This window comes from Pteronotus mesoamericanus, unplaced genomic scaffold (genome assembly GCF_021234165.1).
Source record: "Pteronotus mesoamericanus isolate MK-2021 breed Mesoamerican mustached bat unplaced genomic scaffold, CSHL_Meso_final scaffold_705, whole genome shotgun sequence".
NCBI classification, from domain to species: Eukaryota; Metazoa; Chordata; class Mammalia; order Chiroptera; family Mormoopidae; genus Pteronotus; species Pteronotus mesoamericanus.
In genome coordinates, this window is record NW_026555326.1 from 1,004,913 (window position 1) to 1,027,931 (window position 23,019).

The 23,019-nt window shown below is 47.1% G+C and overlaps 1 protein-coding gene across 2 annotated transcripts in view; it reads left to right on the plus strand.

Moving 5' to 3' along the window:
- The window catches only part of KCNH1 (potassium voltage-gated channel subfamily H member 1), a 311,369-nt gene that overhangs the window by 223,696 nt on the left and 64,654 nt on the right, over positions 1-23,019 (plus strand). For both annotated transcript variants that reach the window (XM_054562992.1, XM_054562993.1), the window contains exon 10: positions 12,104-12,300. In XM_054562992.1, coding sequence (XP_054418967.1) covers positions 12,104-12,300 — 197 coding nt within the window. The remainder of the gene's footprint in view (positions 1-12,103; positions 12,301-23,019) is intronic.

A 23,019-nucleotide genomic window follows, 5' to 3' on the forward strand; every position in this document is an offset into this window, starting at 1 on the left:
CAACAAACACGCAACAAGGTGGGTCTGGAACTGGGAAAACACGCCAGGGCTTAAGATAGGGATTTAGGATTCAGAGGAAGGAATGGGAGTAGGGGGGTGGAGAGAGATCAGTACAGAGAGAACATATGAATATTTTTCTAAATAACCAAGTATTTCAGAGCATGTTTTAAAGAAATAAGAGTGTGGTCTTTCAGAATGTTCACAAAGAACTTTAAATGTCATTAGAAACTTATGATAAGTAAAGTAAGTAAAATACAATTTTTAAGTGCAACAAAATCTCAGCTATATGGGGAGAAACATTTGTAGATAAAAGCCCTCCCACACTTTCATCGGCTTGTCACTGTGGATGTCTTTGGTTTGTAAGGGCTGTAGCTGATTTTCCTTTTCTTTTTTTATATTTGTCCATTTTCAAGTGTTCTTTAAAATGGCATATGCTACTTTCAAAATCAGTAAATTTATTTTTAAAGCAGATCTTGAGAAAGTCAATGTCATTCCAAGTTTTACAGATCCTTTCGGTTATTAAGATGCAATTTGAAAAAAAAATAATGTTTTTAAAGACTTGACATTTACTGATCCAATCAGCAAATAATGACATTTCTTTTAGTAGGTACTACATAACCCCTCCCTCAAACAGGTCTTGATTAGGAGGACAGTTAAGCTAGACAATGCAGACAGACTGGCTATCTAACAAAGGTTTAAGAAACAGCAAAAGCTTCATATAAACCCTCATTCTTTTAGAGATGGGGAAGCTAAGTCCCTCACAGAGATGCTTCTGAGATTTTTGTGAGCTGGAGGGGGTGAGGGGGCATGCTCCACTTCCCGCGCTGCCATCTGCCATGGTGCCTTACTCCACATACCGAGCGGACTAGCTGACATGCCATATAATACAATTTGTATCAAAAGGTATTTTCATGCTCAGCACAAGGGAAAGAAGCTATGTTTAAGTGTCTCTCTAAACACTCCAACCAAGCATTAATATTCATATAACTGTTCCATCAACCAAAGCAATTATATTAAATCCACACTCCAAGTGAGGAGGTGTAGTATGAATAATCTAGACATTCAGAAATGCAAAAACATTTGTATCAGGTAATGAACATATTACCTGATTGAGAGAGGGTGGGGGTGGGGACCAGGTTCTCCTTCCTAATTCTGTTTTTGCTGAAACAATTTTTAAAAATTGGTTTGCGGTCCCTAAAGACACTGATAGTTAGGAAAATTAATAGAGTTTTCTAAAGGAAATTCTCATAACTTTAGTGCCCAGACAAAGCAAATTGGTTAAATAAAAAAGTACGGTAAGTCAAGATGTAAGAAGTTTTACTGGCATGCAAAGCGTTTCCAGTATAATATTAAGTGGGGGGAAAGCAGAATGTATAACTACCTATGCAGTAACAGTAACTTCAATTACATAAAAATGCATATATGAGTAGAAGGAAGATGGGAAGTGTACCCTAATGTTGGCTGATGTTTTCTGGATGGTGGCCTTATTTTTCAATATATTTTCAATTCTTTTCTACAATGTACATGCAGTCATACCTTGGTACTCATCGGCTTCAGAACTTGTCAAACCATGTACTCATCGCATTTTGATGAGGAAAAAAACACTTCATCACTCATCACTTGCTCAGGACTTGTCGCACTTGCTAGAACTTGTGTGAGTCACTATGCTGCCCTGTAAAAAAAGGCGCTTCATCACTTGTCGCTTGCTCAGTATTTGTCGGTTTCATCACTCGTCATGAGTTCTGGAATGAATTAATGATGAAGTTCTACTGTATATTGTTTTGTAAACAGAAAGGGAGAGAGCAAGTCACTTTTCAATTCTTATCTATAACAATCTTGGAAAATTATGACTTTCTTTCAGTGGAAGATTTTTGGTCTGTATAACTTAGTGGAGATGCATTCAACTGACTTAATTTTATCTAATTGCCTTTGTGAAGAACAGGAGACACACCATGATGTTTCCAAACATTTGCTTTAATGTAACCATGTGTGGGTGGCCCCACTCAGATAGAGGTGCAGGGTTGTTTGCTCATGCTCTGTACCTTCTTCACAAGGAAGGCTGGTGCCACATATTTGGGTGAGATTCTAATTCCTTTACAGAGAACATTTATATCATAAGGTAATTTCTGATATTCAGTATCTTTATTTATTCTTTTTAAACTTGTCTGTAAATTTTCAGCTAAGTATCAGTGTGGACCAGAGGGAATTACAGGAGTGTTTGTGAGCAGGTCAGCAAATTCCTTCTTCAGTCAGGCTGACGTGTAGCTACCTCAGGACACCCGGGTGCCTGCATTCAGACTGGAGACCGAGTCTCTCCTTTAAGTCACCCATCCTGAGGCATTCTAAGTCTTTCATATCCTGGCCCACCTTACACTGTTCACTCAGACCTATCTTTTCACTGACGTGTTGTTGATTCGTTCACTCCATACACGTGCCTGGTGTAGTGCTTGGGATTGGAGACACAACAGTAACCCCAACAAACATACCTGGTGTAAAGCTAACAGTCTCACCAGGGCAATAGACAAGTAAATACGCAGTTTTATAATACAGAGCCAAGATTTATAATAGGAGTAAGAATGGGATGCTATGGGAACTTATAAGACAGGTGAGCCAGGAGAAACCAAAGAAAGCTTCCTGACAGAGGTGGTATCTGCACTCGTACTGCATGATGAATTGAATTCCACCAGGTGCAGTAGTATGATGGTGGTGGTTGGGATAGGGGTGTTCCAGCAGAGAACAGCATCTACAAAGACTTAAAGGAAGAAGAGGGACAGAATCACGTTGGTGTTTTTAAAGATCATCCTGACTGCTGTGAAGAGAATGGATAGCAGACACGGAGACCAGCGAGGAGGATGCCGGGAGATGAAAGTGACCTGAACTGACTCAGTGGCAGTGGAAATGGAGAGACATAGACACACTCAAAAGATATTTGACAGATGAACTCGTCCAAGCTTACTTACTGGCTCTGGAGAAAAGGGAGGAGTCTGGAATGGCTCGGAAAACTTCCACAGGGATAAGGAACACTGGAACATGGGCTCACCTGGGAGGGGCGCCGGTTCTGTTTCGGGTCTTTAGATTTGAGCTAAGCCAAATTGTCCAGTGGGAGATTCTGGTCTCAGAAAAGAGATCTAGGCTTGAGATATAAATCTGGGGGTCATCATGATCCAGGTGGCCATTGAAGCCAGAGAGAGGCGGAGCAAACCCAAGGAGCGAGGGGAGGGAGGGTAAGAAGCAGCACGGTCTGGAGCAGGGCCCCAAGGAACACATTCATACGGACACGTACAGGAGCCTGCGGTGGAGCCCGCAGAGGGGACAGGCCAGGAGAGAGCCGTATCGCAGAAGATAAGGAGAGGCAGAATGGTATCTTCAAATGTTACAGAACCTGATGCACTGACTAGAAGATGCCATGGGTTGTAAGATACACCAGGATTTTACAGCCCAAGAAAAAAATGCTGCCAATTAAACTGTGACTTATCGTCGGTTGTAAGACACATTCTGATTTCAGAGCTAAAAAATGTTAAACAACTTAAGTATATATTAGAAGCAAAGAGCTATTATAAGCTGAGGACTAAAAAATATCTTTTAGCTTTATCAAGAAAAGTTATTGACTACCGAGAAGGTAGTATTAGTGGAGTAGAGGGGTCAGAGGCAAGATCAAAGTGGCTTAAGAAATGAAGAGAGGTGGGTGTTGGGTTCGCAAATTGCATCAATCTCCCCAGAGTTCCAAGCCAAGAGAGAGACAGTAACATAGGTACAAGACAGAAATCACCTTTTATTTTTTCTGATAAAGCTAATATCGGAGAATGTGCATTTTATCTGCATCCAAGGTGCCTGCTCAATATTGAGCTCCAGAATTAGACCCGCCCTGGTGGTACTGACCATCACAGACCTTCCCCTGTGAGGGCCTCCCTGCAAAGCTCATGGTGTGGAGAGACAGAGAGACATGCTTCCCGTGGGCGGACAGACCCCGAGGACAGAGCAAGGGGCTGGCCTCACATGGCAGCTTCTCCCAGACTCCTCAGATGAGGGGAAGACAGAAGCCAGGAGTGTGACGTCCCTGGAGCTGCCTTCCCCGAGGGAAACATCGGGAATAGGGATAAGTCCTTTTCCCTTAATAGTTAGAGGGCAGAGACAGTGTCAATAACACTGACGACAAACTGAGCCGTAAAAGAAAGGACGGCGTAACCCAGACCAGCTGTCTTCGTTCCCAGCCACCCAGCTTTTTTTACTCTGTTCTTTGGAAAAATTATCCACCTCCTTCATGCACCTGAATCCTCTTACCTTACCATAGAGAGCCAGCTCCATTCCCGTTTTCTCCATGAAGTCGCCGTGGTCCTCCCTAGCCCAGTCTCCACATACCTTGAAATTTCATTTTACTTGTTTGATGCCCCCTTGTTACCTGCATGGTAGCTTCATCTCCTTAGTCGTCAGCCCCTTTAATGTAGAGACAATGTAATATCCATCTGTCTTATCCCCATTAACCATGGGAACACTGCCTGACCCATGGTAGGTAAGGCCCAATGGCTGAGCTGGATTGAATTGTATGCAAAGATGGTGAGACGGAACCCCGCCTTTGGGAACTCCCAGTCAGATACCATTCACATCAGACTAGGGGTACAACGTCACAGGTTCCTGTGAGGGTCTCAGTGTCTGGATATGTGGGTGACCCATGCAGCATCCCATCTCTGTTATAGAGATGGTTTACAGAAAGGTGTAATTATTGCTGCCCTTTGTACCGACCTGAAAAGAAAACAAGCATTTCTTAGACACCTCTGAAGTCTCCCGTAAAACCTAAAATAAGAGCAAAACTTTCTAGAACAAGATACCCCTCAGAGGTATGTGGTAAAATGCACGCCTGTTCCTGGAGCCAAGTCCTTCCCAGCATCACCAGTTCCCGCTTTCTTTGTTGGCAAAAGAAGTCCAACAAAACATGTTGGCTCAACACCCAACACCACAACACAATCAGATAAGACCACTAAGGCTTTATTCCTAGTAGTGTATTTTTACTGCTAGGACGCTTGGACGGGAAGGCAAATTGATGAGATTTCTACTATGTCTCTGTCTTTGATGTACATTCCCCGCTTCTCTAAACTGGAAGAAGAGGCAGAGGTCCCAGACTGCCAGCAGCATTTTTTTTTCCCCCACTAAGATCAAGAAGAAGGACTTTGTAGATTCACTACAGATAAGAGAAGGCAAAATTCAAGGTGTCAGGACTTTGCTTACCTACCCCCCACCCATCAGATACTGCAGGGCAAAGAGCCATTAGTGCATGTGGGAGAGTTACGAAGCATCCCAAAATAAGCCGGAAAGCCTGGGCTCCCGCGCCTTTGGGGCAAGGCACACAGAGGCGCCTGAGGCAGAGTGCCCGGCCCCTGCCTGGCCCGACACAGCGTGAGTTCTCAGCGGAGCCTGGCTCCCCGGTCCCATCAGGGCTGGGCCCGGAAGTGGGTGTTGTCAAGGCGTTTAGCTCAGGTTGCTGGAGATTTGCTCTGAATGTGCTGCCAGAGCCCCCATTGTCAGGTCACTGCGCAGTCTTTCAGACACGGAACCCGTGCTTTTTCCTGGAGCAGGGGCAGAGAGCAGGTGTGTGCGCACCACCCCATTAGAGCTCAACACGTTGCCTTGCCCCACGGGACTGTGGACCCCTGAGTTGGCTTGGGTGTGGGTTCAGCTGCTTCGACAACAGCCCCACCAAAGAAGAGTTTAGACAAGACAGAAATTTGTTTTTCTCTTGTGCAGCAGTCCAGGTATAAGACAGCTAATATGGCAACTTCACAGTGTGGGCACTCGGCCTTCTCCTAGCCCCTTGCTTCATCCTAACTAGGTCGTCACCTCGGCCTCCTGGTCCGAGGAAATGCACATCCTTGTTCCAGGCAGGAGGAAGGGGCAGAGGGGAAGGGCAGGGCATGCACCAGGGGTTGTGCGCATCCTTCTGCACCCCGCCCCTTGACCAGCACGTGGACAAATGGCCTCGCCTAGCTGCAGGGCAGTCTGACTCTGGTTGTCCTCATGCCAGCTACGAGTCATGGGCTCTGTTACAGTAAGAGGAGGGAATAGCTTTGGGGGAACAGCTGGATTCCTAGGCCAGAGCCCCCGAAGATCAGAGCTGCCTCCGAGGGTACCTTTTCCTCGTCACTTGTCAGGGTGCCCATCCAAGGTAGATCTCGTGAATGCTGCTGGGAGGAGGGCGGCCTGAGGGAGGCCCGCAGAGGACAGCCCCGTGGGAGCATGCGCCGCCCTCCCAGGGCCGAGGTCCGGGGAAGCGGGGGGAGAGCTCATGGGGTCGCGGCAGTCATATCACCTCTTTGGAGCTCATGGTCCTCTTTTTAAAGTGGGGCTGATGATGCCCGTGGAATATCCTTACAGGGCTGATAAGAAAATTCTCCTTTTATTTTGACTACTATTTATCAAGTCCCTACTGCGTTCCAAACACAGCGCTTTGTTCTCATCGTTTCATGCAAACCTTACGGCAGCCCCATGAGGCGGTATTTTTATGCACATTTTATAGCTGACTGCGCTGAGATAGGGAGGTTGAGTAAGCTGCCCAGCGCTGTTGGTTTACTTACACGCGCAGCACCCACTGAGTGCCTGCTGCGCGCCAGACGCTGCTCCTGCTGCCAGTGTAGCAACGGGCGGTACGAGGAGTAGTTCCAGACTGCAGGGGCATGTGTGATGGCAGCTGCTCTGGTTAAGGGGTCAGGGAGCAGAAGCAGGGCATTTCAAAGCAGAAGCGCAAGTCACCAAGGCCAAGGTGCAGGTTGGAGTGTCGGGGGCAGTGCTGGGAAGGCCCTGAGGGGAGAGGGGAGCTTGACCTGGAGGGACTCTGAGAACCTCGGTGTGACTGCGGGGCAGGGAGGGGTGGGGGGAGGGTGCCGGGAGGGGGGAGGCCCGCAGGGACCAGCTCCTGCCCTGACAGGGTGGAGCTGAGCTTGAGCTCAACTTGTCTGGCCCTGAAGCTTGTGTTGAGAGAATGGATGATGAAGTACTTGGAAAACAGCCTGAGGCAGTACCAGGGAGGAGATTTTGGTGAATTTTCTTTGTGTCTTAGACATGTCTCCGAGGACCAAGGAGAGGACCTGGATTTAACGTGCCTGGCATATGTGAGGAATCAGGAGGTCTGAGATCTGTCCCTGTCCTCTTCACCGTCCCCCTGGACCGTCCATCAGTGGGTGCGCACAGTCTGCTCAGGGCTTGCCGGGGGAGAGTGGTCCAGCCCCTCTACTCTGTGTCTCCCTCCTAAGCAGAATCATTCTTAGGAGCAGGAGAGACAAAGGCTGTCCCTCAGAGGCCCTCTCAGCCATGCCAGGGTCTCTGCAGTCCCATTTCTCCATCCCAAGGAAGTGAGTGACAGGCCCCGCCAGTCCTGAAATGGCTTGAGGACAGAGGACTTCCTGATGCCCCAGAGAGAAGGAGTAAAGGCAGTACTTAAGTGGGCTGGGGGGCCTGGCCCTTGCTGCACCCCCTGTTCCTGGCACCTCTCTCAGCACCCCCAGTGGAGCCGCCAATGGCGCAGCAAACCCAGCCCCTCAGCGAGTGGGCGTCACATACTCCGGATGCACAGTATACAAGGTGCTTAGGTGAGTTTGCAGCTGAGTGAGGAGACCAGGCTCTTTCATCAACGGATTACAAAATACACTGGCAACGCTCATCTCTCACCAGGTGAGCGAAGGAGGATATAACCCAAAACACAGGGTTTTCCAGAGGCAGGAGCTTTCAGTCCTGCTAAAGAGCCACATCCTGTGCCGCTTCCTCTCCCCAGGACCCCCTCTGTGCTTCATCTCCAGGCTGGTTAACTGGAGCCCATGCACACGTCCTTCAGTCTTCCCTTAGCCCTTGGGCTTGGGTGGATAGCCCTCCTGCAGCCGCCCTCGTCACGGGCCCGGTCGTGTTATAACCCCCTGAGTGGCGGTCTCTCTGCGTGGTGTCTGTCGTTCCACTGCTATCCCTCGGCCCCTAGAACAGTGCCTGCCAGAAGTTGCATGAATGACTGAGTTCTTTCCAATTGGCTTGGGTCTGGAGAAGCTTGATTTTAGCGGCAGATAATGACTTTAACTGCAGAATTGTATTTTGCTCAGTACAGGACCCCCCACTGCGAAGGGTCCTTACGAGAGCACGTGACAGGGAACAGTGAAAAGAAACAGCTCTCCATTCCGTCTCTGCCCTTCCCTCTCTTCACTCAGAACTTGTCTTTGAATAAACAGGGCCTTTTCCTGGACAGTTGTCAGTTTCAGGGTAGAATTGCTTCCCTGCAACTCTTTAACTTGCGGGTAGGCTCTTTGATCGCCGCAGGGCCCTAGTTCCAGCACCTCTGGACTTTGCCCTGACCATCCGCCCCTCTTAACCCAGCCCACTCCCACTCCCGCACCCCCAGCCTCCTCAAGTGGTTGTTCCAGCCTCTGTCCTTCGCCGAAGCAAATCATCTGCAGGGTCTGGGTTTCCTCCTGTGCTGTGCCCCCTGCAGAGATCTCCCCTCCGTCTCCCGGGGCCTTCGGAGCTGTGTGTCCCCGCACCTGTCCATGTTGCTCCTTCAATCCCACATCTGTAGCCCGTAGGGTCATTTGTGTCCCCTCACAGTGGCGCTGCAGTGATGGCAGCTGCGTGTAATTGCGGGTGGAGGAAGAGGAGTGATTGTCCCAGGGGTGCTTGTTTGGAGTTTTAATTAGACTGCCTTCCCTTAAAAATTTCTCCTCCAGCTCAGAAAGTCCACTTAGAATGTATTTCAGAAATTGGAACGTCACTTTAACATTCTGCACCCAGCGCTTCAGTGTAATAAGTAAATCAATAAGCCAATTGCTTCAAGTAGTTTGATTTCCCAGTGCATTGGTGTTCCTTTTGTTCTTGGGTGAATGATTATTTCACACCAGGGAACAAGAAGTGAGTGTGGGTGTAGGGCTTGTCCTTGCTTCTGATTCACAAGCTGACCTGGGAAGTCATTGTTCCCAGCAACGCGTGTAACTTACAAGTAGCCTGCCAAATGCTCGGTCCCCTTCCCTTTGACACTTTCCGCAAGTTATGTGTGTCACACATACATTTCTCATTTGCCAGAATAGTCTTGCTTTGTTTTGAACCTGACAGGTCCTCCAATGCCACATTCTTAAATCTTACTAACATGATTTATACAAAAACGCGGCCTTGACAGGAGGAATCAGATGCAAGTTAGGACAACACTGAGACCAAGACCGTGCACGTTAATCACGATTATCTCACTGCGAAGCACTTTTTGTGGTAGAACTACCCTCCATTTGTTGTTTCTGTCAAAACCTTTGCTTGGAAAACTTTTACAATGGGCATATTGTCATTTCTAAAGAGTCACTTGTTTTTTTCATGGTATGTTTCAACCACAACATGATTGCCCTTTGTTTTAAGCAATAGGTTTGAAGAAGTTTATAAACTGAGTTTTTACAGATAACTCACATTTTAAATATACACGGGGAGCTATTATTTTACTTTAGGGTTCTTTTATAATTAGAAAACTAACTCCCAAATCTGTTTGGAAAGTGTAATGCTCATATGTTAGATCTTGTTCAAATGAAGTAATTTAATAAGAATCAAGCAAGGTTACCAATGCTCTTCTACTCACAATAGTCCTGGCTTAGTTATACCCCACTACTTCCCAATAGGAGACAGCAAGTTTTGTAAGCTCTGTATTTCTCATTGATATGCAAGATGCTCACTCAGGACCATCTGTCTCCTTTAGAGCCACTTCTTGCCCTTTCTCGTCTCCTTCTTTCAGGGAAGAAAGTGGGGTGCCTGCTTGGACGCAGGCCTGGTTGTGATGTTCTGCTGCAGTATTAGGTAACCTGTTAAGTCTCATGGGCCTAGATTTCTATGATTCAGTGTCTCCTGGCTATCTATTTCTGTGTAACAAACCACCCCCTGCTCCATTTAGTGGCTCAAGAAATTCATTATTGTTTCTCACCATTCTGTGGGTTTTCGATCAGCCGCGTGGTTCTCACCTGGCCTTCCCACATGTGGGAAGTGCTGGCTGGGGCTGCAGTTTGCTGCGCTATTGGGCAGCCAAGGTGGCTCATTTACCTGAATGGCAGAGGCTGGCTGTCCGCTGAGAGCTCAGCTGGGCTCTCCACAGAGCACCTATAGAGGACCTCCTGCATGGCTCGTTCTTCTCAAAACATGGTGGTTGGGTCCCAAGAGAGCCAGGCAGAAGCTGCAAGGCTTCCTATGATCTTGCCTCAAAATCCCAGGCATCATTTCTGCCACACTCTGTTGGTCAAAGCAAGGGACTAAGGTCAGTCCAGGATTCAAGGGGAAGAGAATTAGGCTTTGCCTCTTAATGAGAGTTGCAGGATACAGATGGGGTCCATTTTTTAGCTTCCATACTGTGTGTAAGAAGGAGAGCGTTCTCTGGAGGAATAAGATTAAGTGAATATGAAAGGCAGGCGGGGCATTGTGATGCACTGAGGGGAGCTTATGGAAAGATGAATATGTACGGACGAACTGGCCAGGGTTGCTGGGTAGAACTCAGTACTAGGGAGCAGGGAGCACACACTGAATGAGCCTTGCTCCGTGGAAGCCAGGCAGCACCCGCAGAGACGGACATTCCCATCCACTGGCCACCGCCCTACATTAGCCCACTCCTATTACAGATGACTGACTCACAACGTGGTAAGGGAATTTAAATAGCAAAGTTTTAAAGGCACGTCTACCTAAAAGCTCCCCCATGCATGGGACCTACTCACATGGAGTCAGTAAAACCATCTTCATAAATTGGAACTGCACATTACTTCTCAAACACATAGAGAATGGTGCAGTCATGTGTCTACTACACTTGTTTTTCAGCTCTCATGGTAGAAGTGCTCAGAAAAGGCTGTGCCCAAGGGGTACTTATATACTTAGAATCACACTTTGTGTGTTTAAGAAAAGGTCAAGTTCTGTCCAGGTGCTTGAAAGTCTGATTGCCTTTGAAGCCTGGATCCAGAAAACAGCGGTCCTCTTAATCGTACTGCATCACGGGTACACGGGTTCCCGCTGTGGAGGGTGGCTGCTCTGGATACAGGAGCAGGCAACCGTCTTGAGGGTTGTCAGGGTTACTTTTCACCCTTGTGGCTTTCTTCCCTTCCCCTGCGTACTCCTCTCTGGCTCCCGGAGGATTCAAATTTGTGTTTATCTGTGCTGAAAATTTAGAAGCAAGATAAACATTACTTCAAGCTATTTATAACCAGAGGCTGTGAATTTAGGCTTTGTATTAGACATATGTTAAAATATGGGTTGCTGGGAAAAGTAGGAAGAATATCTTTAGGTGTGAGAAGCAGATATTTAGAGGTTGATAGAAGTTTAACCCAGAACATGGCTATGTGGAATTAGTTCTCTGTGGATTTATGACAGGTACTCCTGTGGAATGCTACGCTCTTAGCATCCTGGAGATATCATGTATACAGAGCCAATATTTTTGTTCTACCAGGAGGGCATTGGCAAGGTTGAGGAACATGGAAGAGGCATGGGCGAGGGGGTGAGGAATGGAGGCCACCGTACAAATGCGAACTCAGGGCAGTGGACAGGACGTGAGAGGGGGCGGACTCCGCTCTCGCCCGACTTCGCCCATGTAGATTATCCTACGCAGAGGAGACCTCTCCTATTCCTTGGCTCCAATAAGGAGTCTACACCCTCCCGCTAACAGCCCACTGTGGATCCATCATTCACCTTCCTTCCTCACTTCTCTTGACTCTAAATATGGACAGAACTACTATGTGCCAGACACTGTGTTAACGTGCGGGGATAAAACACATGAACTCTCATGCCAGGGAACAGACAATAAACAAGCAAATAAATAAATAATTTCTGATTAGGATTGGTGTTTTGGAAAAATGGGGGTGTGTAAAGAATAACAGAGGGTCTCATTTTGGTTAGACTGTTCAGGAGGTAACATGGATGATCCCAGAGTCATTGGTTAAACTTTGACATATATTTTGTGGCATTTTTAAGTTTCTTAAATTGCATGTTTCTAAGGTTCAAATTCAAATCACTGTTGCCTTTGCTGAGCCCAAGCTGCAGAATGGGCCACATTTCTGGGCAGCCGGGGGAAGCCACCGGCTGGCCAGACCCCTCCTGGATGACACTTTCCTCACTCACTACTTTCTCTCTTTAGGGAAAGGAGATGTGTTTGGAGATGTGTTCTGGAAGGAAGCCACCCTTGCCCAGTCCTGTGCCAACGTTAGGGCCTTGACCTACTGTGACCTGCATGTGATCAAACGGGACGCCCTGCAGAAAGTGCTGGAATTCTACACGGCCTTCTCCCACTCCTTCTCCCGGAACCTCATTCTCACCTACAACTTGAGGAAGAGGGTGAGCTGGCAGTTTCAGTTTCTCCTCTATCTCTGCACTTAGGATACCTGCGTGCACCCGGGAAGTCCTGTCGCGGCTTGTTTAAGTGGGGCCATTGGTCCTGCAGAGGCTCCGTTCCCTGCTTGCTCTTCAGAGCTTTGGCTGTAGAATGAGGGAGAGAGGAAGGTTACTAGATTAACAGACAGATCAGTTTTAGAGCAGAAGAGATTCGTTCATGAATGTGTCTGTGGGCTTCCCCCCAACAATAGTTAGGCCTTTAATATTTTGAAAAGATGACTAATACAGGAGATCCTTAGTCGATAAAATGGCTGAGTGGGGCCACTTACTGTAACCTGAATTCTCCTCAGTGGCTGGGCCACTGAGTGGTGTGAGGACATTAGCCAGTGGGCAGTAATAATGTTTTAAAAGATAGGAAAATGATGCAGGTGGGCCCAGAAAATAAGAAACATGGAATATGATGGCCTAGGGCATATTTTATATACGAATGCCAATTTCACTAGCTGGGGAATATTACAGGTTTTGAGAATCAAAAGATTTCTCATCTGAAGTGGTTTCTTGCCCCTTTAAATCATCAGAATTGCTCCATCTGACTGTGAGGATTATAATATTTCTTGTACTCTAGGTTTTCATGGTTCATTTTCTTGCACTTTATTGAACTCTTTTAGTTAAATTAGTAACGATGTAGCTCTGGATCTACAGAAATCATCTGGAAGGATTGCCATAGAAATCTTGCCAAAAAAGACTTCATGATCTTTCCCCCCAGGGTCCTTGTCTCTACTAACATTGTTCATATCGCCCCAAGTTTCCAAGTTAGAAACCCCAGTACCACCGTGATCCTTCTCCTCCCCCACGCCTCAGGTTACTCACTGACCAGATCCTGTTGGTTCTGCCTCGCCTCTCAAACCTGAGTCCACATGGTGCTTCCACCTCAGGGCTCTCCCGGGGCTCTCAGGACACAGCGCCCCGACACGGACCCTTCCCATGTCCTGGATGCTGCAGTGGGCTCCTACACACCCTCCCGCCTCGTCTGTCCTCAGTGCGGTGCTTTCTCTCCTGGTCACATGAATGACCTTAGACACTAATCAGATATGGTCACTCTGTAAAGATTTTTGCTCCCACTCTGACTACAGGATAATGTCTGTGAGCCTCAGCATGGCTTATGTGGTTTTTCACATCTGGCCCAAACTTAGCCCCCAAGCCCTAACCTCAGCCACACTTCCCACACCCAACCTCTGGCACCCAAACATCCCCACCCCGAGGACTCCGCACAGCTCTGCAGCCACGCCACGCCCTCCACACCCTCTCAGAGCACTGTGCCTCCACCCGGACTTTCTGAGCTGGGGACTCTTTTCTCTCCTTCTGTGTGTGAGAAACACTTGTTAACCCTTAAGATTGTGCTGAAGTGCTTATTTGTTCATTCATCAAACCCAGGACATACTAACTGAACTAGGTAGATATACAACACTGAGTAACACTCAGGTCCCTGTTTCCAGGAACCCAGAGTCTCATAAAGGAGATAGGCACAGGAAGCACAGTGCAGTGCGCGATGCTAACTAGGTACTGTGAGTGAGGCTTGTACGAAGGGCTGTGGATGCACAACCGAGGCGGGCAGCTCAGGGGGGACTGAGGAGAGTATCAGGGGGTGATATCTGAGATGAGTCTTAAACGATGAGTTCGCCAAAAAAAGAGAGGAAGTATTCCAGTTGGAGGGGCAGTTTGAGCAAAGGCACAGAGAAAGGAAACAGTCTTCCAAATCCTTTGTAAACGATTCTAAATGCCTGTCATTGGGTTATCCCAACAAGAGGCTTCCAAGTATTTCAAATCTCTTGAATTCCATTGCCTCATGCGTCTCTGCTCCGAGACCTGGGAGGACAAGGGCTCGGTGAGTTGGTGTCCCCAGTGCCCAACACAGGACAGAGAATTAATAAACATTTGGGGATGGCAAGGAGAAAGTGACGGGATCTCTGGGCCTCAGTTTCCAACGTCACAACATGTGACATTGTAACTGGACGATTTTTATGGTTCTGTGATTTGAAAGCCCGTCATTTAAATTCCAGTGGGGAATGGGCAGGGCTGGAGAAGAGAATATTTACAGTTCTTCCTTATTTATCTGGGAACATGGAGTGATTGTTGCTGATACTTTTAGCCAAGTAGATTCTCTTAAAGTCTATTTTTTGATTTATTCCTTCTTTTTATGAAAGCAAGTTGATTATAATTAGCTTGCAGTGTTGCTGATAATATAGATTGAAAATGTGCAGTTTGGGTTATTTGGAGGAGTAATCATCTTCAAATAGTTGTGGATCTAATCTGTCTTAAAAAAAAACAAGGGCAACAGCAAAACCACCATCTCAGTGGCCAGGTGCTGGACAACTCTGGAGAACAAAAGGCTCGGGGGCCCCAGTTTTGAAGGGTGTCGTGGAGGAGCTTTGGGCACGGTGTATAGGGCCACAAGGTGCAGAGAAAGAATCAAAACTGCAGACAGTATGAGAAAGACCTTGGAAAAGTTGCAAGCTGCCCAATGAGCACAATAGGCAGCTTTGAGTGATATCAGGCTTCTTGTCCTGAAGGTTTTTAGGCATCCCCGAGGTACCCTTCAGAGACATGTGGAGACTTAGGTACCCGGTGGAGAGTCACGTTAGCTGACCTTCAAATATCCTTTCAATCGCAATTGCCAATGAGTCTGCTATGGATGCAAAAGAATTTTAGCGAGATCCTTTCTACAAAGAGGTAGCCATTCTTTTTCTTGGAATAAAAAGAGGCTTGTCATTTTGGTATTGCCATTGTAGTCTCTGGCTGTGCCCTTCTGAGAATTAATTTATAGTTACGTAGGGCATAGAAGATGAGAACATTACATGCATGAATTATCCTTGTAGTTAATTTTTTTTTTCTGGCAAAGTGAAGTGCATTCTTGTAGTTGTTACTATCTTGGCAAAATCGAGTGCGTTATTTGTGAAGGTTCCTGAGAACACAGTGCCTCTGACATCTGCTCAGGGAATTGTTCGGTCCGCGGGCCTTCTCCAGTGCACAGCAACAGCTCTGGGCCGGAAGGTGCCTCCGTGGCCGCCCAGTCTCTCCTGCCTTAACTCCAACCCACACATTTCATGCCTACGACAGCTGGGTTAATAACGAATGAGCCTGGCTTGGTGACCAGGCTTCTCTCTGCTTCTCACCACTTCCTGGCCCACTCCAGCCTCCGTATCTGAGCCTCATCCTTGCATCCCTAAATCCGTGTGCCTGAAACCCAGCTCTCAGCACTGCTCTGAAAGCCAACTCAGGAAGGGAACGATTGCCTGACTCTTTTTTCTCCAAATAGCCTGATGTCATAGGCAGGAATGAGGGAGGCAGAACCTGGAGACCAATTCAGTAGTTTGACCTTTGGTTTTCCTTGCCTGTGGGCACTGAGCCAGGGGAGACCTCCGTCTGTGTCCTGCCTCTGCCATTTAGTGCTGCTGTAAGTGACAAATGCTTCCTCACTGCAAAACAGTGAGAAGTTCTACCCCTGCAGGATAATTGTGAGGATTAAATAATGCTTGCAAAGCTCTTTCACACAGGGTCTAGCACATAGTATGTGCTCAATTAAGTTATGGGTTATGATGACTTGGCTCCGTCCACTCGACACCCTACTCCATTCTACTCTTTATTGTCTTGTGCCTTTTGGAAAATAAAAAGAAGGCAATTCCTCTGACTTTGTTTGTACAGGGTGCTCGCTCTGCTGAATGAATGTTCTATGGGCCAGTTTTTATTCCAGGGCTCTCTGTGCCTCCTGCAGCAAAGGCGGGGCTGGCTGACCTGGAAAGTGGATGTGGTGCTGGCCTCACAGGCATTTTGAGCTCCTGCCAGTGGAGGGGTCAGCACTCGTCCTCTTTTTGACCAGTTCCATTCACGGAGGGGAAAATTAGGCTGTTCTGACGTCTCAGGTCAGTCACTGGTGAGTCCAGAGGGAAGCTCAGCCTTTTCCTCCTTCTGAGGGAGGTGGCCTGTTGTTGTCCATGGAGGGTGCAGACAGCACCCCAGCCCCTTGGCTCTCTAGGGTGCCGGGCTCTCCTCCAGGCCCTGAGTCATCTTCTGCCTATAACCAGAGCTCTGCACACTGTTTATGGTAACATTCTTCCCAACTCCCAATACTGTGCAAGCGACACCACGACATCAGTGTGTGCTTTCTGTCAGCTTATCAAATCCTCAGAACAGCGCATGGCATGACAGAAGCAAGCCCATTTCTCAAGGGAATAAACTAGGACCCTGTGGGGGAGCGAATCATTTTTCCGAGGTCACCCAGCTCTAAGTGACACCCTGCACGCGCCTCACTTGTCAGGCAGCGTCATGTCCCATGCTTGACCTCCGTGAAGAGTGGCTCCCAGCTTTTCCCTGGCTGGCGTTCTCTGGCTCCTGCTTTCTCCCAGGCTGTTGACTTTTCAGAGTAGCACAGGTTGTCCGCACAGTGTATCTCCAAGGGCCGTCTCCAGCCCCCTGCACACTCAGACACTTGCCCAGCAAAACCACCCTGGTAGCGAGACATGAGAAGTCTCCCCTCCTGGGGACAGGCACACACTGCTGGGTGTGCTGGGGAGCCACGACTCACTTCTCTTTGGTTAGGCAGCAGGCTGACCTGGCCATGGCATTCGTAACTTACTAGGAAGACCGCCGGCTTCGGGGCTAAGGACCTAGGTTTGAATCCTGGTTTGACTGCCGACCAGCTGTGTGCCCTTAGGCCCGTCACTGAGCTCTTGTAAGCCTCATCCATAATAAAGGTCTAATAAAAGTTCCTCCTTAGGAGGTGTACTGAGATCACATATATCAAACAAGCAGACATTAAAAGAGACATATACCTGTAAGAACCACTCAGTACATACATATTTGTTTCCTTTTCCTCCCGCTGCCTGTCCCATTCCTCCACCCTCAGCCTCCTCCCCACTAGCAGATCTCAGTTCATGCTTTGCTCCCCTTGGCTTAGAACCAGATCCTTTCTCTCATACGTGTTTCACTTGGGCTCCACTTTCCCTTCAGCCTGGGATGAAGTTTCATTCCCAGATGCTAGCCAGGGGGAGGGGGTCCTCCGGCTCATCAGCAGGACATCGAGGACAGGTGCCACAAGTGAATGGCGCCCTGCTGACGAGCGGTTAGGTAATCGCCAGCAGTCAGGGCATGGGATAATGGGCATGTAGATAATTGGGAGGGTGTTTCTCATTCTCTACGTGTGGGCCTTTCCTTTTAAAGCTCATATTGTTATGTATTTGAGTATGTTTTTGTACAGTGCTTGCTTATATTAATTTGTTCCAGGATGGATTTTTCTTAGCTTGGTAAGGCCCCAACCTAGTGAGTTAGGGAGGGAGCTGGGACTATACTCACTGGTGCTTTCAAAGCAGGGCCCTCTTAATGCCTGTTTCCTAAAACTGAGGTTGCCATAGTGAACTGTCTTGAATCCTATATGTATATTTCTAGGCCGCTTTAACCAAAGGGAATTTTATCCTGGAAAAGAGAAGATTAAATTATGGAGCCTCAGATAGAGCTCGGCTAATAAGTGGCATTGGAAAGCCTTTCAATTTTCTCCCTGAACAAATTCTTGCAGAAGGTTGATAAGATGAGAAGAGAGACTACAAAGCCGGGTGTTTAGAAACACATCTCCTTGAATCCCACTGAATCATCACAGCTTAAGTTTTTAAAATGATCTCTATGTAGCCCATATTTTCCCTGTTATCTCTCCATAATGAGGACTTCTGTGGAATTAAAACAATCTATTAGACTTTCAAGCCATAAAGATAATAAAATTGGGATGTTGGAACAGGGGAGGGGAAGGGAACAGATGATGTTAGTGATAAGATCATGATTCTTTCAGGACAACAAAATGTAAACCAAAGCCAAGACCCTTTGTCCTCAAGAAAATCTGGGAGTGTTGTTCAGGACCTGTGCAGCCTTCCATGGATCCTCAGAGATCCTCTCTTATAGTACCCCCCAAAACTTAGCAGAACCCCAGGGTGGGAGATAATGAAAGTATTCCATGCTTCTTTATGTATAAATTGGCGTAAATTGTAGGTGGTCAAGCTATATCCAGCCGTTTTTAAGGAAACTATTAACAAAGTTCTGGAATGAGTATGGGCTTTCAAGCTAGATCTCCACATCTGGGCTCTGCCACTTGCCATCTGGGGGGCAGGGAAGATTGAATAAACACCACTGTTCCTCTTCTATGGAGACATGCTGCCTACCCCAAAGGGTAGCTCTGGGGAAGGGTGATCAAGTGCCGGGCACATATAGCAGGTGCACCCTCGAGTTAGTTCCCTTCCATTATTCATAGGAATGGGAGGAGCAGAGCAAAGGAGAGCCAGAGCTAGAACAGTTTGGCTCATAGAGCGATCACAAGGAGACGGTAGGGAATGGTGGTTAAAAATGTGGACTCTAGAGTCACAATACTTGGGTTCAAAGCCAGGCTCTCCTTAGCAACCTTGGGCCAATTACCCATTCATTCACTTATAAAACAGGGGCAGTTATATACCTTGAAAGGGTGCTTTGATGTAGCAAGTTCTCAATGTATGTGTTGCTGTCACCGTTAAGTGATAAAAGTTTTAGAACAGGAGGAGGGGCTGAATTTTAATACCTAGAAATCTTAGAGCCAGATGATTCCAAGGTTTGTGCCTGGACCCCAAGTAGCACCAGACAACCAGGTGGTTCATCAGTGGGGTTTGGTAAAGAACAGCGCTATTGGGCTCATCACGGATCTGATTTCCTCCAGCGGGTGGAGGGAATGGTAGATTCCCACATGGATGCTGGGAAAAAAAGAGGTAATTTATCTTACCACTTATTGACCTTAATGTATTGTTACATAGTGTGTTTATCTACAAAAGACCTGACCTCCGTTAGAGGACCTGAGGCCAACGCTGTCTTTGGAGAGGGCTGTACATTCCTCATATTTTCTTATGAGGTACATGTTTGATTCATATTAAATGCTAATGGATCCCAGATCAGTTTCCAGTGAGCAAGAAGCCCCCATTGGCTTCTTGATGTCTCAAGGTGGTTAGGCCAATGTTTCTTGCATTTATTTGGCCCTTGAACACCATTTTGAATTATACTGATAAGTATCCATTATCTATTATAATATACCTATTAACATCCATCAGAGCTAGTGTTTTACAGAACATCTTTAGGAAGCAGAGCCTATACTTTTTAATGTCTCTTCTGGCTCAAATGGTCAGTGACCTGTAGAATGGGCAGTTAGTTATCTGCAAACTAAAACTGGATAAGAATACCAAAAAGTCATTTAAAGCTTTTTAAAAATAATAGAAATAGGCAAGAAATATACAAAAACAGGTTTAGTTTCAACAATTAATAAAGTAACAATTAAAATAACACATCATTGTCACAGTCAGATTATTAGGTATTAAAAATATTGGTAATATCAAGTATTGGCAACTGTAAAAGGAACCGGGTATTCATAGACTCTTCTTCATCTTCTTAAAGCAGTTCCTTTAGCATCTTACAATGCTGGTTTAGTGGAGGTGTATCCTTTTAACCTTCTTTTGTCTGGGAAACTCCTTATTTTGCCTACCATTTTAATTGATAGCCTTGCTGCGTAGAGCAGTCTTGGTTGCAGGCCCTTGCTTTTCATTACTTGGAATATTTCTTGCCATTCCCTTCTGGCTTACAGTGTTTCTGTTGAGAAGTCAACTGCTAGCAATATAGGGGCTCCCTCATATGTTACTACCTGTTTCTCCCTTACTGCCTTTAGGATTCTCTGTTTGTCTTTGATATTTGCCATTTTAATTATGATGTCTTGGAGTGGGCCTCATTGGGTTCCTCTTGAATGCGACCCTCTGTGCTTCCTGGACTTGTGTGACTTTTTCTCTCTCTCAAATGATGGAAGTTTTCCATCATTACTTTTTCCAACACATTCTCTATCCTTTACTCTTCTTCTTCCCCTTCTGGTATCCTTATTATACAGATATTATTATGTTTCAGGTTGTCCTGCATTTCCCTAAATGCCTCTTCATTCTTTTTGAGTCTTTTTTCATTTTTTTGCTCTTTCTGGGAGCTTTCTTCTACCTTGTCCTCCAGCTCACTGACTTGATCCTCTGCTTCATCTAGCCTGCTTTTGATTCCTTCTACTGTGTTCTTCAATTCAGAAATTGTATTCATTTCCTTTTGTCTCATTTTAGAAACTGTCAAAAGGACAGTTTCTATGTCCTTTTTCATGCTGACATAGTTTGCAGTAAATTCCTCGTAGTTTCCCTGTAGTTTTTTGGTAATTCTCTCTGAGCTCACTGAGCTCATTGAGCCTCCTTAGAACCATTGTTTTGAACTCAGTATCTGAAAGTTTACTTGCCTCTATTTCATTTAGTTCTTTTTCTGGGGATTTCTCCTTTCCCTTCAATTGGGGGGTATTTCTTTGTCTTCCCATTATTTGTGAGACTCTTCTTTTTGGCTTCTGACTCTTAAATCGATCTGTCATGATTTCCTGACTTTGTGGTGTGAACTTCTATGGTAGGAGACCACTGTTCTTTCTTTCTGGATCTGCCTCTGATGATGTCAGCTGTTGACCCTGTCTGACCTTAGGCAGTCTGTTTGAGACTTCCAGGAATCTACTCTCTGTGGTATCTCCTTCAGTTGTTAATCTAGTCACTCTGAACTCAGCAGTCAGGCTTAGACACCATAGGGCGGGGCAGAGTCCCTCCTGAGCGTGGGGTTATTGGGTCTTCCCATGCTGCTGCAACTCAAGGGTGTGAGCCCCTGAGCCAGATGGCTGCTGCCATATGGAGGAGAAGTCAGCACCGGGATCCCACTGGCTATTCTCTCCATTCTCTCCCCAAAGCCTCTGTCTCCAGTCTCTCAAGTGCCTCTAGACCACTCTGCCCCCTTTAGCTAGGGATCTACTATCTGTGGCTGCCACTCTGTATTCAGCTTTCAGGCTTTCGCACCACCAGGCCAGAGCAGAGTCCCTCCTGGGGTGGGGGCGGGGGCTATTGTGTCCTCTCATGTGGTTCCACTCAGGGGAGTGGTCTGCCTGAGCCAGATGGCTGCTGCTGTCTGGGGGATGAGTCAGCACCAGGATCCCACTGGCTACTCTCTCAGTTCTCTCCCCAAAGCCTCCTTCCCCAGTCTCTTCTCAGGTGTCTCTAGCCCACTCTGCCCCGGCCTTTGCCGGAGACCAGGGTAAGTGGCTGCAAATAAAAACTTATGCGTTGGCCCTTTAAAAGGCTCTTTGCATCTCCAGCTACCTGTCTCTGGCAGGGAGCAACCCTGCTGCTTTTCACAGCTGGCTGTTATCTCTGTACTTTTTAGGCTCTGTTGCTGTAGGCTGGAGATCCCCGCCTATGGTTTAGACCCTGCTCTTCTCAGGGGGATCCAACTGGCTGTTTCAATATCCTTCTGGTACTGCTGTCCCAGGGCACCTTGCCTGCTTTCTCAAGTCTCCACCACACTCCTTACCAGTTAGGTAGTACTAACTCTGATTCTTCTGTCTGTCCAAGGTTGTAAGGCTCCTATCTCACTATTGTTCAGTTGTTCGTCCCAGGTGATTTCTCCACAATTTAGTTGTAATTCCAGATTGGTCCTGGGAGGTTAGTGTGACTTCCATTCACTCCTATGCCATCTTGATTTCTCCGCGTATTGCTATAGAGTTTTAAAAGCCCTGACTGTAAGATGATATCTGTAGAGACCCCCTCTTCTTCTTTCTCCCTTTAAAGCTTTGCCCCTATATTCCATACTGTATCCTTTCCCATTTCTTTCCCCCAGGCCCTGGGTGTAGATGTCTCTCCACCTCCAAAGGTACTACTGATACAAACATAAAATAATAATAATAATCACCCCCATTTATTGAGTGCCTCCCTGGCAGTGTATGTGCTAAAGCCTTTCTGTGCATCATTATCTACTTTATGTGCTAAGGAAACTGAGGCCCACTGAGGTAAGTAGTTTTCCCCAGATCTAATAAGCTCATTGGCATAGGTGGCAGTTAGGGCAGGCTGGCAGTCACCAAGACTATACTCTAAACTTTGTATCTGTCCTCTAAATGGGGACCCCACTTCACTGATCCGGGGATAGCAGCCCTGGCTCATGCTCCCTCGGTTTCCCCAAAGGTTACTGTCAGCCTGATGATGGCCTTGGAGGCTGCAGCACGCCCCGCCTGTCTCCTGTGTAAATCCATTAGCGAGTAGGCCCTTGGCCACTGCCTAGCGGGGTCTGGGCCTCCCCAGCACAGCAGGGCTCTATGGCTGGTGGCACTGGAAGGCTTGGGGCTTGTTCAGGGAAGCAGAAAGGGGATGCAGACAGGTCTAAGGGTGGAGCAGAATTAGGAGGACTGGGCCTCCTCACAAGCTTCTCTTTTGCATGTGGGTCTACTCTGGTCCCACGAAGGTGGCCTAAACTCCGGCATTATCTATGGCAGGAATATTCACTGCAATTTATTTCAGCCTCTCCTGAGAGGCCAGGGAAATGACCTTCAGGTCTCTACCGGGTGGCCAGGTTGACTGGAGATTTGCATCCGGGCTGGCCCATGAGGGGTCAGGCCATCGCCCAGAACTCTGCCAGGGCTGTGAAAAGGCCTTAATGTCAGAGTGGGAATGTGATGATCATGAGTGTAAGGCTTTTTCTTGCCCAGGAGTAGTTAGCAGAGGCCTTAGGGTAGTAACTTTTAAACTAGATTTTGATGGCAAGGTTGGAATGGGAATTTTTCAGGCTGGGAGAGCAATCCAGTCCTCCATGGGTGTCCCTCTGCCTGATGGAAGGCACCTCTAT